General features: G+C 37.5%; 1 protein-coding gene across 5 annotated transcripts; it reads left to right on the forward strand.

Annotated features, from left to right (window-relative positions):
- The first annotated feature begins 1,190 nt into the window (after nucleotides 1-1,190).
- LOC112007695 (cysteine-tryptophan domain-containing zinc finger protein 7) lies at nucleotides 1,191-13,578 on the forward strand. Of its 5 annotated transcripts, XM_065774825.1 has the most exons (14): nucleotides 1,191-1,818; nucleotides 2,860-2,932; nucleotides 3,026-3,153; nucleotides 3,278-3,667; nucleotides 3,768-5,131; nucleotides 5,360-5,802; nucleotides 5,911-7,889; nucleotides 7,991-8,148; nucleotides 9,108-9,268; nucleotides 9,607-9,764; nucleotides 10,298-11,170; nucleotides 11,269-11,343; nucleotides 11,445-11,561; nucleotides 12,630-13,578. In XM_065774825.1, the coding sequence occupies exons 1-11, from the start codon at nucleotides 1,720-1,722 to the stop codon at nucleotides 10,514-10,516; spliced, it is 5,172 nt and encodes a 1,723-aa protein (XP_065630897.1). In that variant the 5' UTR covers nucleotides 1,191-1,719; the 3' UTR covers nucleotides 10,517-11,170; nucleotides 11,269-11,343; nucleotides 11,445-11,561; nucleotides 12,630-13,578. The 5 variants fall into 5 exon arrangements, with proteins under 5 accessions (XP_065630897.1, XP_023895832.1, XP_065630899.1 ...); XM_024040064.2 differs by having other exon boundaries at nucleotides 10,298-11,343; XM_065774827.1 differs by having other exon boundaries at nucleotides 10,298-11,343; nucleotides 13,155-13,578.
- Nucleotides 13,579-14,150: the final 572 nt, after the last annotated feature.

Here is a 14,150-nt window from a genome sequence, read left to right on the forward strand (position 1 = left end):
AGTAAGTAATCAATTCTGAAATAGGCTAATGGGTCACCAAAACCGCAGGAACTGTTTCAATTTGAGTATGAAACTGTAGTGGCCATTAAAAAGAATCAACTACCAACTAGAACTTCTCCTGATAACTTGGTATGAGTGTGTGAAGAAAAGGAAAAATTTATATTTAAATCTGTCTATTGGGTCAAGGTGATTGGGTGACAATTCATGTTAGTAAATCATTTTCGTGTCATGTCAAGATGTGAGCATTCGAAAAGATGGTTCAGCCCTAACGCAATCCATTTAATAATCGTGTCAAACTCCCCTTAACCCTAACACAATTTTTTGATTAGGTAAGTTGATACAACACGGCCCATTTTAACTTATTTAATATGCAATTAAAAAAAGTAAAGTAAAAAAATTAGTTTATTTCTTTGTTGAGGGTAAAAGGGTCAAAGAATTTAGAGTTTCAAAGAAAATTTTATCAACATAACCATTAAAATTCTTTTAACTTAATTATCTTTAGAATTCAAATACATTTTAGAGGAAAATGACAATTTTTATATTAATCAAGTAATTTTGAGTTGATTTACAGGTTAAGTAAACCAAAATTGATCAATTTATTAGTTGTGTTAAAAGTATCGACTCATTTTTGACACGAACCCACAAAAACCTATATCGTGTCCATGTCGTGCTCACGGTCGATTTGTCATGTCAAATATTAATGTGAAGAGTAAGAAGCTATGGAAAATTAGTGGGGGGCAGCAAAACCCACGAAAGACAAAAAAATAAAAAAAAAGAGTTTTGCTGTAGATGATCGCAAAAGGTTATCCACCACAACAAAACTCATCTTCAATCGTTATCACTTTTCTTGAGTTTTTTTTCACTTTGACTTTCTCGACAAACAAACGGAAAATCTAGGTATCTCTAAAAAAACCATGTCACGCATATGGAATTACACATGTCCAAACACAGCTTTTCTAACGGACACGAAGAAGTTGCCACATCGTTTCGTTATACAAAGACAAAACCAAACAAAACTTGTTTTACAAAACTACCAAACACCTTTACTTAACATACCAGACGGCGCCGTTTTCTTAGCTACTCTGTCTCCTCCTCCACTCCCAAAGATAAAATATAAAAAACACATTCACATATCCACGCGCTTAAACTGCACGCGCCATCAACAAGTAGTAATATAAGCACAAAAAATATAAAAAGTACTTTTTTTCTTTGATCTCTCTCTGGCTATAGCAAAAGCTCACACACAGAAGAGTTTTGCTTCCTAAAACGGACTCTTAGAAAATTAGAAATAAAAGTTTCCTCTAAAAACAGGAAAAAAATTAAATAAGGAAAAAATAGATGAAAAAAATTTTGAATTTGAAAAAAAATTAAAAATAAAAACCAAAGACCGAAAAACACAAAAGCTGTATTTTTGTTTTTCTTTCTCTTGCTGTTTTGTGAGAGAAATCGATTTTTTTTTTCCGGTCCGAGTCAACCCGAGTCGGCGCTGATCGGGTCCGATCAATCTGCACCGTCCGATCGATCTCGCTGCCCCCGATCAATGAGGGTTAGTGATTTGGTGGGGTCGGAGTCAGAGCTGGGATTGGGAGCTTTGATTATTGTTGGTGGTGTTTGCGAAGAGATTTGGTGATGTTGGACTTTAGGGAGGAGGAGGGAGGGCTAGGGTTTTGGGGCTAGGGTTAGGGTTAGGGTTAGGGTTTGGTGGTGGTGGAGGAGGAGATGGAAGAGAATAATACAGAGCTTGAAGAAGGCGAGGCTTCGTATTACAACAACAATAACATTGACCCTGACATCGATCTCACCTGTCTGTCTTACATTGTAAGGGTTTCTTTGCTGTTTGCATTATATAATTGTTCTAATTATTATTATTGTTTGTTTATTTTTCTCTTAATTATTTTTTGGAGTTTGATTTAATTGTGATTGTTGAAGAAATTGAATTTAGTTTTATGTGTGAATGTGTTGATTTGAGCTTCTATTTGTGTTGTGGTGATTAAATTGTTTAATTTGGTTTAGAATTCACCAGAAACTGTAGGAAAATGAAGGGAGTTTAATTTTTGAGCTTTTAAGTTTCGTGGGAATCAAACACACACACACACACACACACACACAAAGGATGGTCAAATCACATCACATGCGAAGAACAATAATATGAACCTAAACTAGTTGCATTGCTCTAGTTAGCGATGATTTTAGGTTCATATTTTGGAATCTTGTTTTTATTTTCATATTGTTTATGGGAAACCTGAATGCAATACTTGTAGTCGTGAGGGGGTCAAATAAGGATAAAATGTCTTGGAGGATAATTCGACTTGTGCTTCGTCAAATCAGTGAGGAAGTGCTCCTTGATGGATTGCTTGCATTATATGGCTGATAGCATGCAGCAAATTTGTTATAACCGATTGTGGGGAACCTGTAGGTTATATTCCTAGAAATTTTGGTGATTAGAGTTTAGAACCTAGCCAAACTTCTTTGCTATTATGCTGATCATTAACCTGTTCTGGTTGGAGATATATTTGAGGGACCTTTTATCTTTTTAAAGAAAGAATTCAAACCCCTAAATAAAATTTGAAGACTTGCTTTAGTTGATTATATCATCTTTTGTGCACTGAAAGAATGATTAATAGAAGTTTGGTTATACTACCAAATTGACCATTAGTGCAAATTTCCTTTAAATGAGTGAAACCATTTCAAAACCTGTTGAACAGTCTTTAACTTTTCCCGCAATTCTAATGTGGTGGCCTTTTTGATGGCTGCTATTTTAGTAATTCATTATGGATATTTCATAGATAAATTTCTTGATATTTTGTTATAGTTTGTATGTAAATGACACTTGTAAGAGTTTACTTTATTTTCATAAAGGATGAGAAGCTTCAAAATGTTCTTGGCCACTTTCAAAAAGAATTTGAAGGCGGGGTGTCTGCTGAGAATTTGGGTAAGTGACCTGGTAGCGAGTTGTGGAACACAGAGATAAGTGCATTCTTTATGCATTGAAATTAATAATATGGAACTTTGCTTAATTTGGCAGGGGCGAAATTTGGTGGGTACGGTTCATTTTTACCTACCTATGAACGCTCTCCTTCTGTTTGGTCTCATCCAAAGACTCCACAAAGAAACCACAATCAGCCTAGATCTCCTAACAATTTACCCATTGAGGTATATGGACAATTTCTTTTAACATAAAAGATCATTTGGTAGGAAAGAGATATATTTGGCTGAAATCTTGCCAGCTTGGGGAATTCTAGTTTATTTGAGCTCTGTGGGTTATGTTACCATACAGGGTGCCTCTCAGAATTTGAAAGCTCCCTCTACTACTACCCCATCTTTGAAAATTGGGACTTCTTCCTGTGGTGCCCACATGTTGCACAATTCAACAGTTCCTTCAGCAGATGCTTCCATCAAGCAAATCCAAGTTGCTGTTAAGAGTACCTTGAAGGATGAAGTTTCAAGCAGATCAGAGCCATCAGGCAATCCGACTGACCAAAGAACACTGAAGGTTCGAATAAAAGTGGGTTGTGACAACTCGGAACGGAAGAATGCAGCAATTTATAGTGGTCTTGGACTTGATGACTCCCCATCTTCATCACCAGGAGACAGCCCAGTGGACAGTCAAGGGACATCACCCATTTCTCAAGAGGCCACTGATAGGTCTCCCACTAGCATTATTCAGGTAACGGTTTGTTCGGCATTTTCTGAATAATCTGTTTCATTGCCACTAGATGGAACAAAACCTTCTTACATTTGATTTTTTTTGTCTGTGTTAAAAACAGGTTATGACTTCCTTCCCCATCCCTGGTGGTAGACTGATCTCACCTCTTAATGACAGTCTGCTTTATTTGATGAGAAAGGGAAAACATTCTAGTGTCAGTAAACCCTTGCCATCCCTCAGTGGTCATCAGGAGCACTCTGCCATGTTAGTAGATGAGTCAGCTTCAATGATGGAAAATGGGAAATTGTTAAAGGCAAAGAAAAAGAAGCTTGTGGGGAAAAAGGATAGGCGGGTAGAATTGAAGCATGGGAATGGTGCAGTTTCTGAGAATGACCTGACATTACAAGTGAAGAAAATATCAGTAAATGAAACCACAGAAGGCAAGGAATTTATGTCTGGTGACTTGAAATGCACACCAGTTTCCAAGTTGGTATGTGATGCTCGCAACTCTATGAAAGATGCTGGTGGGGCATCTGAAGTTTTCAGGGAAGGCTGCAACGATGGTGGGAAAGGTAGATTACTTTCCTCTGAAATAGTGAAAGAGGAGTCTTCGGAGTCAGTATCAGGCCAAGACTGTGGTAAGAGTGATAAGAGAAATCCTAGAAATATTTTAGTGGAAAATGTCAGTGAAAACATAGCAGTAAACTCCCACAAGGATGTTTTAACTGAGTGCAAGGACAATGGCAATGGTCAGAAAACTTCTTCCTCCCTAAAAGGCTACTCTGATGAGTCCAAATGTGAGGAAGATCTAAATCCTCAAAAAGAGAAGGTTGGTTGGAAAGCTACATCTTATGAAGATGATGAAACAAATGTTCCTTGTAAACTGGAAAAGCCGTCATTTGAGCGCAAAAATAAGTCAAAGGGGACACAAAGTAATGGCAATGCAGTGGCTGTTTCAACAAATGAAAGCTCGAGGTTTGGTACAACTGCAGAACCAAATGATAAGAAGAGTACTAGTTATGTTGTTACTGACAGTAATAGTAAAACTCAAAAAATAAAGCCACAGAAGGAGAATAAAGGCAGAGATGATCGTAGAGAGTCATTGTTGGTAACAAACTTGGAACAGAAAGATAATCAAATGGATCCAGTGGGGAGGCCTTCTGAGGATAGGCTGAAGGATGCTAACCTTGTTGCTGTTGAAATTCAAAGGAATGCATTCTTGGATAAACCAAAGGGAAGATTAAGTGGTAAGAAAGTTGATAAGAAGTCAATATCAGGGGCTTCTATAAAAGATGCTACAATTGCATGTCCTCCTATTATGGAAAATGGACTCGGTTCTGAGATGGCACCTCCAATGGCAGCTCCTGTAGTTATAGAAGAAGATTGGGTACAGTGTGACCGTTGTCAGACATGGAGGCTTCTACCCATTGGTACAAAGCCAGAGCAACTCCCTGATAAATGGTTGTGTAGCATGCTAAATTGGCTGTAAGTTTGCTTTCTCCTTTTGGAGTTACACGTTGCTTAATAAATCATCATGTTCAGTTAAATCAATGTAGGATGTAGGCATTACTTCAGCTGAAAACTAAATGAGGTGGTGAGTGCAATGCTCGTACTCTTTGTACATTGTGTTCTCTCTTTCTTTGCGTGTGTACAAAGTATGAGTATATATAAATATTGGTGACTTCTCATTATGCTATTGCATTGTTTTAACAGGCCTAGTATGAATCGCTGTGACATCAGCGAGGACGAGACAACAAAAGCCCTTCGTGCATTGTATCAATTACCGGTTCCTGAGAGTCAGAATAACCCACAAAATCATGTCAGTGGAACTGCATTGGGGGTATCCTCAGGCGATGTCCAACATCTTGATCAGAATCACCTGAATTCCAGTTCCCATGACATTTTTAATCGAGGAAAGAAGAAACATAGTTCTAAGGAAATAGCAAATGCAGGAACCAGTGGTGGCCCCTTTCAAATCTCTAATTCTACAAAGAAACAGCTACAAGAATCTGCAAAAAGCAGGAGCTTAAATGACATGAACCAGCGTCGTGCAGAATCAATTCCAATGAAGAAATCTAGTTCTCAACATTTGAGTAGATTACACAACTTGGTTGTGGAAAAGGACATGCCTAATATAAAAAGCTCAATTAATGGAGGTATGTATTTTACATAAGAAATAATTTTATGTGGCTGATTGACTTCTTGGGAAAGTAGTTAATTGTGTGTTTGTTTGTGCGTTCTTGGGGGTCATCAAATATCTGCAGGTGATGCAAAACAAATAAAAATGAAAAGCAAGAGAGAGGCTGATGAACATGGAAGTGGAACCTCTAAGAAGTCCAAGACAGAGGATATGTACTATTCTGATAAGCATCAGACTTCTGAAATGGACCTTGTGAGGGTGCGTATCAGTTCAAGTGCTGTTTTGCCAACTAAGGGAAGTGGGAAGGATATGCGAAAATATGATGAATACTGTTTATCTGAGGACGCAAAATTTGATGTAAAGGACAAGGTAATAGTTTCTGTTAAGAAACTGGGAGACCAAGCTCAGATCATGTCAGACGGGGGGTCCTTGGATATGAGAAAGTCTAGTACAAAGGATGGTTCTTTGAAGAAAAGGAAATCAAATAACTGGGAGGACAACAAGAATCAGGTCGAGATGTTTCAAAATACTGCGCATGATGGCGGGGTATACGAGAAAGAGGAAAGTAGTGAAAGTGGATTCAGGAAGCAAAAGAAGTTCAGGGTTTCAAAGACCGAGCTGAAGGAGTCCAGCACGAATGATGGTGATGATAAGTCAAATAAAAGAGGTAGGATGTCACAGATTATCTTGTCCAACAGAGATCATCCTGTTGACAGCATGGAAGAAGTCAGGAGAAATGATGAGCAGCAACTCAGGAAACATAAAAAGAAGATTTCATCTAAACAGAATGTGGATGTTGTAGATTCACTGAGAAGAGATTTGGTATCTGGTACAGCCACCTCAAGCTCTTCAAAGGTTTCAGGATCCCGTAAAACTAGGGCCAACATTGAAGAAGTGAAAGGTTCACCAGTGGAATCTGTTTCATCTTCTCCTTTGAAGGCCTCTAATTTAGACAAGTTTACATTGGTGGGAGGAAACATTGTAGAGAAAGGTGATACTATGACTAGTGATCTCCCTGTGATGGATGATTCTAGAAGATGCTCGGATGGGGACATTAATGCTGAGGTTAATTTGTCTGGGACAGTGATTCATCCTAAATCTTGTAAATTTTCTACACTAGCGTATAAAACAGATGGAGATGCTAGTCACAAATTCAGTGTTAAATTAAAACCTTCTTCTGAAGTTGGGAATACCCATATGCTTAATGGTGATGTTTACACTGTTGAGCAAAATGTCCAGTTCCCTGGCAATCTGCATGTTCCAGAACATATCTATGATGAAGATAGAGTGAAGAAGAACCACCATGAACATACTGTTCTGCAAAAATCTGGTAAGGATAGCTCTTTGGAATCTAGGGACAAGGGCAGAAGATCCAAGTCTGAGTTTGATAGAGATACAATGAACATTTCTGATCCAGTTAATAAGTATACAAAGAAGAACCAGAGCACTGACTCAGAGATTGACCCTAATCTCCGAGTTCCTGGTCATGAAACAGTGGCCGATGCTAAACACAGTTTTCCTAAGAATTCTAGGATTAGGTTCAGCAAGGAAGAGAAGAATCATGCCAGTAGGGTGGATCCTGTAGGACAATGGTCAAGTGAGAGTCGAAAGGAGAGCAAGTTAAAGAAAAAAGAGCACGATGATTCAGATATGAAATTGGGTGCTCCATGTAGCAGAAATGGGAAGCTTGGCCCCCAGCAGAGCCCGATTCAAGATTTTGAGGGTGAAAATAGGGCTAATCTAATACAAATAGAGCCAAGAAATGGGAAATTAAAGTTATTCTCACGTTCTGATGGTGAAGGTAAACAAGAAAAAGTATCCATTGGTTGTGGACCTGGACTAGGGCACCAGAAAGGAGTTGTGCTAGATGGACGTCCTATTGATGCACCTAGTGATGTGTCAAAGGCATTAAGACATTCTGGGAATGGGAATGTTGATAAAACCAATGGAGTTAACAACAGTTTGCGGCATTTTGTGCCTGAAAGACAAGGGGTCAGAGATCTCAATGCTTCAAGTCCTGTGAGAACAATTTCCTCCAGCCAGATTGCTAGCAATACCCTGAAAGAAGCCAAAGATCTTAGAGACACTGCAGATCGTCTTAAGGTACATCTGTTACCCTTATTAATTGTTTACCTTCTGTTTCTATGATATTTTTGTGTTTCCTGTTATTCTAATTCTTGGTATGGATTCAATATCTTTCGTAGAGCTCTTGCTTTGTTTTTGAAAGTAATGAGGCTTATTTCCAAGCTGCCTTAAAGTATCTTCATGGAGCTTCACTTACAGAAACTTGTGGTAGCGATAGTGGTAGACATGGGGAGATGACTCCAATTCAAGCGTATGGCACTGCAGCTAAACTGTGCGAGTAGGTGAAAATTTTCAATTTTGAAGAAAAACATTGCTTCTCTGGACTCTGCTTTTATATATAGTAGGAGTCCGATGTAATTAGACTGTCTTAAATACCTTTCTTTCTTATGAATTAGCTTCTTGATTTTTTTTTTGATAGGTAACGAATTTGCTTGTTGATTGTTGTTGATAATTTGCTATCAATTCAAGTGAGGTATATCTTAAGTACAGCGTTACCTTTTTGGTATCCATTATAATCGGGTGTTGTTAAGCAAGAATATGATGGTGGAGCAAAGAAATTTAATGATAAATAAACATTTTACAAGAATCTTTTTGATTCTCCTTCTTCAGGATGTCTGAGTCATCTATTTGACTATTTCTTCTCTATTTTTCTTTGGTCCAGAAGTCTGTCCCAAAATATTTTGAATGACTTGCAAATGTTTTTTTGATGTGGTAGACATTTTTTTCCCTGACCTGGAATGTAGACTAACTGAGCTACTTGCACTGGCCTGACCTTATTAAATTTCCAAGACAAGCATGAGCAGGTCATGTTTCAAAAGCTTCTTTGTATACACTAGAAGATGGACTGAGCTACTTGGACTGGCTTGAGCTTGTTAATTATTCAAGCCAAGCCTGAGGAGATCACATTCTGACAGTGCATTTGTAGTCTAAAACATTGGACAAACCCGGCAGCCAGCAGCCTATTATTTCGCTTTGTCTTGGCTTGGCCATGTGTGTGACAATGACTGTTATGGTCAATATTCAGCCTTTGGTGATTAGTTTTTGATTGATTTCCATTGACTGACCATAATAGCTCAGTTAGGTGTCATCGCCTTTTAGAGGTGGTTGCTTTAACATTTTTCTTAGCAAGAAAGTTTCTTGCAAAAGCAAAATGGGTGCAACCACATAATAAGTATGATTTTACTGCACTCTACTATTATTAAGGTCTAACATGTGCTGAACCCTATATTTCCACAGGCACTGTGCTCATGAATATAAAAGTCGCCAAGAGATGGCAGCTGCTGCTTTGGCCTTCAAATGCTTGGAGGTGGCATACATGAGAGTGGTTTATTGCAAAAATTCTAGTACAAATAGAGATCGGCATGAGTTGCAAGCAACTTTACAGGTGGTTCCTCAAGGTAATAGAAGTTGGTCATGGTGCAGCTATACATTCAGGCTTGTTTCTGTTCTTATGTTTTTACAATAAGTTGTCAACTTCTTTCGAAGTTGTGTGCATTTATTTATTTAGATGTTGTCTAGTCATTCTTCTGCTATGAAGTGGTGTAGCTTTTCTTCTGCCAAAGAATGTCAATTTTCTTATTTTAAATGTTGAAAACTTTACTTTTATGGTCTGTGGGTAACTGGATCAAGTAAAAAGATGCACTGTGTTTCTGAAAGTGATGTCATCAATGATGTAATTATTTTTTGGGTTAAGAAAATCACCGATTTGACACTTTTTCTCAAATAATTTATTTAGGTGAATCTCCATCATCTTCTGCTTCAGATGTTGATAACTTGAACAATCAAGCAACAGTGGATAAGGGTAATTTATCCAAGGGTACTGGTTCTAATGTTGCTGGAAACCAGGTCATTGTTTCTCGAAACCGCCCTAATTTTGTTCGTCTACTTGACTTCGTAAGTTGATTTAATCTTCTCTACAATCTCTGCCTTATATCATATAACTTGTTAAGCAATTGATTGGTCAAGGGTTTAGTCATTGTGTGTTCTGGAGTCTTGATTTCCTGTAACATATGATGCTGGAGGAATTATCTTAATAGAGGGAAGCATAGAAAAGCCCAGGGATCTATGATTGAAGTGTTGGGAAGGTGAATAAGAATGGTCTACCACTTGCCTTGTGGTACATGTCTTGTGCCAAACGGATTGTGTTAATGGGGGGTTTAAATTTAAAGTGAACATATTATTGCATGAAAGGATTTGGCATAGGCTGTCATGTTTTTGAAATTTCAGGAGTATTTTTGTCATCCAAATCCTTTAGTCTGGTTTTCCATATCTGGACATTTGATTCTTGATAGTCCAATCTAATGTGGTCTATAACTTTTTTATTTGTAAACTTGTAGTAGGCTTATAGTAGCTTTGTGTGCATATCTTGTCCTTTGTGGCTATATTTGGCATAGGAGGGTAAAAATTACTGCTTGATTCTTTTGCAGACACAGGATGTAAATTTTGCAATGGAGGCCTCTAGAAAATCCCAGAATGCTTTTACGGCTGCCAATGTAATCCTAGAAGAGGCACAAAATAAGGATTGTGTTACTTCTGTTAAGAGGGTCATTGATTTCAGCTTCCAAGATGTAGAGGAACTAATACGCCTGGTTCGGCTTGCAATGGAGGCAATAAGTCGTTCAGATTTCAGTGGTGCTAGAGACTAAGTCAACCCTGTACATATAATGTTTATTTTTTCTTCCAGTTTTGTTTCCCCTAGTGAGCAGGCATCAGGAAAAGAAATGGGTAAAAGATGCCTACATAGACCTGCCCATGGAAACCTGCAAAGAAGCGGGTCCCCGAGAGTTCGTTACCCCTCTGTACATGTGTACAAAGTGAGATTGATTAGCAAATTTTGTAATGTATTTTTGAATGTTCAGCTAGTTCTTGACATGGATAAGGGCAAGGCATGCTCACCCCTAAGTTTCAAGGGTTGGGAAAAGAGGCATGGAACTCTTGTTCGGCAACACAATTCAGAGTTTATGTATTAGTTCAGTTATATATATTCTTTTGGCTCCATTGATTCAGGGTTTGAGGGTAAAATATTTATAGAGATTGGAAACGGTTTAGGCAACCATTCCAAGAGCAACCATTTTGAGGAGGTTGAATACTGATATAGTGATGACTGGTCAATTTTCTGTCAAGTATCCCCCCTCCCCTCACCTTCCCTTTTCTTTTTATCATTTATCAAAATTTGATGGAATGGAAATCCAAGTTTTTGTGGAGGGTTTCCTATATTGTTTGCAGAATTGTCATGCATGCACCTTGTTTTAACTGACCCTGCCGGTTTTACCTGTTAAAGAAATAGTATGAGTCTGCAGGTATGTAAAATTTTGTTTCATCAACATGGTATATCGGAGGAGCTCCAGCTTTAGTCCTCTTCTTTTCAGTTTATAATGTCAAGTTTAATTCTGTGTAGGTCTTACTTTTAGGGCCTCCTGCTTCTGTTGGGATCTGGGTGTTCACCACATGTGAATTAATTACCTTGACCAAGGTTCGCAAAGTATTTTAACTTTTTGCAAGATTTAGTTGAACTTCTACTTTTGATTACTCATTGGGTTGTTCAATTTATGCTTATTTATCTGACTTGTACAGGAATTGCAGGAAGGGGTATTGGTTTGTCATTGCATCTGTTGAATAGATTAATGCTTGGATAAGGAGACAAAATTTTGCATTTCTTATTGGCAGTTTTGCTGCATAGATATGTAAGAGGTACATCTATATTTTCTTTCTTTTTGTATCAAATTTTACATTTCTTTTTGGGATTGAAACACTCTGGATTTCCCATGAAACAGATCAAATGTACTTTGTCCTTATAGATCTGTTCTTTTCAGTTGGTCCAGTGACTCTAGCTTAGATAGCACCTTTCAAGACCCACTGGGTGCATGTGTAATTATCTATAGAAAAAGTTGTCTTTTTTAGTTAGGATATAGTTTGTGATTTGCTTTCACTAAATTTTCCATTATTCCAATACTTGCAATTTTTTTCTTTCCATTTACTCTTCATGCAAGGAAATCTATTCTTCCTTATGTCAAGTGTTTGTCCCTCCTACTATTCAGTTTTAATTTTACTGGGATATTATGGGTTTGTTTGAGATCCGCTTATTTTGCTGAAACTGAAAACTTTTTGCTGAAAATACTGTAAATAAAGGTAATAGTTAGTTGAAATAGTACAGTAGTACTTATGAATAGTATCAAAAAGTGCAGTGGGTTTTGTGAATAGTAGCAAAAATAAGCTAAATAGTAAAATAATTTTCATTTTTCATTTCAATCCAAATGGAGGCTATGTGGTTGCAACTGCCTTCCACCCCCCACCCAAAGCAAATAAGTTTATAGGCTGTTTTTTCACCATGATCATACCGGCTCAGTCTTTCACTGACCTCAGTTTTTTGTCAATGATGTGTTTCCACTTGAGTTTAGTTTTATACAATTGCCAAGAGCCTCATGTCATCTTTACGAGAACCACGGTTTGAATCCCCCCTCCCCCACTTGTACATTTGAATAATAATAAAAAGTTATGTTTTGTACTATTATTACTATCATCATATATATATATATATATTAGTGGGGATGTATATCAACTATAGGTGATGGTGATATTTTGCCAATTTATGTCCTTTGTGACTGCAAACAAATGTTCACTATTGTGTGTGCGCATAACATAAAGAAGATATACTTCTCTTCACCACATGGCATGAATTTGTCAGATCTTATTCCCTTGCATATTTTCAATGTCTGGAGATGGCATTGCCACGCTTACAAAGGAACTACATATTGACAGGTGTCATTACATTGCAAATTCTGTGATTAAGGAGATAGGAAATGGAACACTGATGGTGGAAGTATATGAACTGATGTGGCTGGATATAAGTGGGTTACACTATTTCTATTTTATTTTCATTTTGTATTACTAGAAAAGCAAACATATCTATGCTTAGATGTTTCTTCCATGATAACTGTGCTTCAGCTTTTGCCTTTGTAGTGACCAATTCTTGTCTCACATTGTTCTCTCTCTCTCTCTCTCTCTCTCTCTCATGTCACTTGTTTTTTGTTAAGAAAATTAAATTGATTCTTCCATTTGTAGAAAAGCAGAACTTCCGGGATTTTGGTAGTGGTGGTAGTCAGATTTTGCTTGTCTTTGTTATTGCTCTTTTCTCTTATTTGGACTAGCAAGTACTTACCTAGGAAAAAAAATGGACTAGCAAGTATCTGCAATATTTTGGAGGTGGTAATTCAGTTTCTTGCTTTTATTGTTACGAGTGTGGACATTGTATCTCATATTCATAATTTTCTGAACCGAGGGAAGGATTGCCAATTTTTTGATTAACGTCTTGGAGTTGGAGGGGATCATGATTTTGTCGTCTCAAATATTGCGAATAGATCTGTCCTGTGGCAATGGGAGCATTGATGCTTCCGTATTAGCTGGTAGCTCAGCAGAATCTATGTAATGAATATGATTGTTAAAGAAGCAAGGATGTTTGGGTAGGTGAATGGGGCATTGACTTGATGGCAGGCAGCTGCAAGCACAGACTGATGAATGGCATTCAAGGCATTCACATAGACTATTCCTATTTCCATTCTTCTCCCCCCTAAATTTTTGTATTATTCTTTTCAGTATAGATTGTAATAAAAGTGCATAGTTGATATCCATTGATGTTCTCAGAATGATATGCACACAAACCGTTGTTCTTGTAGCTTACATAATAAAGAATCAGGCATTTTGGTCACTACATTTTTTTTTTCTTCTTTTTCGTTCTATCTTCTCCTATGATTGTGTTATTGTGACAGCAGGTATTATTTGCTGAAAACAATGTACATTATTTTTTCAGATTGAACCCTTGCTATTGGCAACTTGATGGATCTTGGATGTCTCAAATATCAAATCAATAAAATCTAGTCTAATATCCATTGCAAATGAACTTTGTTTATGTAGAGTAGAGGATGCCATTGCTTCATTTAGAGAAGCCATTATTAATACTGATTTGCAACATTGCTGTTTCGTTTTAAAGTGTCACTCTTTGTTGTTTAAAAGGTGGTCATTAAGAGTTCTCATACTGTTCTTGGGATAATGATTGTCGTAGTTGAGTTACTCATCAATTTTCTTTGTATTTGTCACATCACATTTTGGATGATTGTATCCAATGAACAAGGCAACCGTTTCTGTGAGATCTCTAGTGGACAAGGTTCTTGGCCGTTGGTGGGAGAGGTAATTGATAGGTAACCTAACCCTCAATTTTGGGAGAGGAATTTGATAGATAACCTTACTCCCTTAGTCCCATTCTTCAACACTGGCTGGTCCAAA

Source organism: Quercus suber, unplaced genomic scaffold (assembly GCF_002906115.3).
Source record: "Quercus suber isolate HL8 unplaced genomic scaffold, Cork oak 2.0 scaffold_99, whole genome shotgun sequence".
NCBI classification, from domain to species: domain Eukaryota; kingdom Viridiplantae; phylum Streptophyta; class Magnoliopsida; order Fagales; family Fagaceae; genus Quercus; species Quercus suber.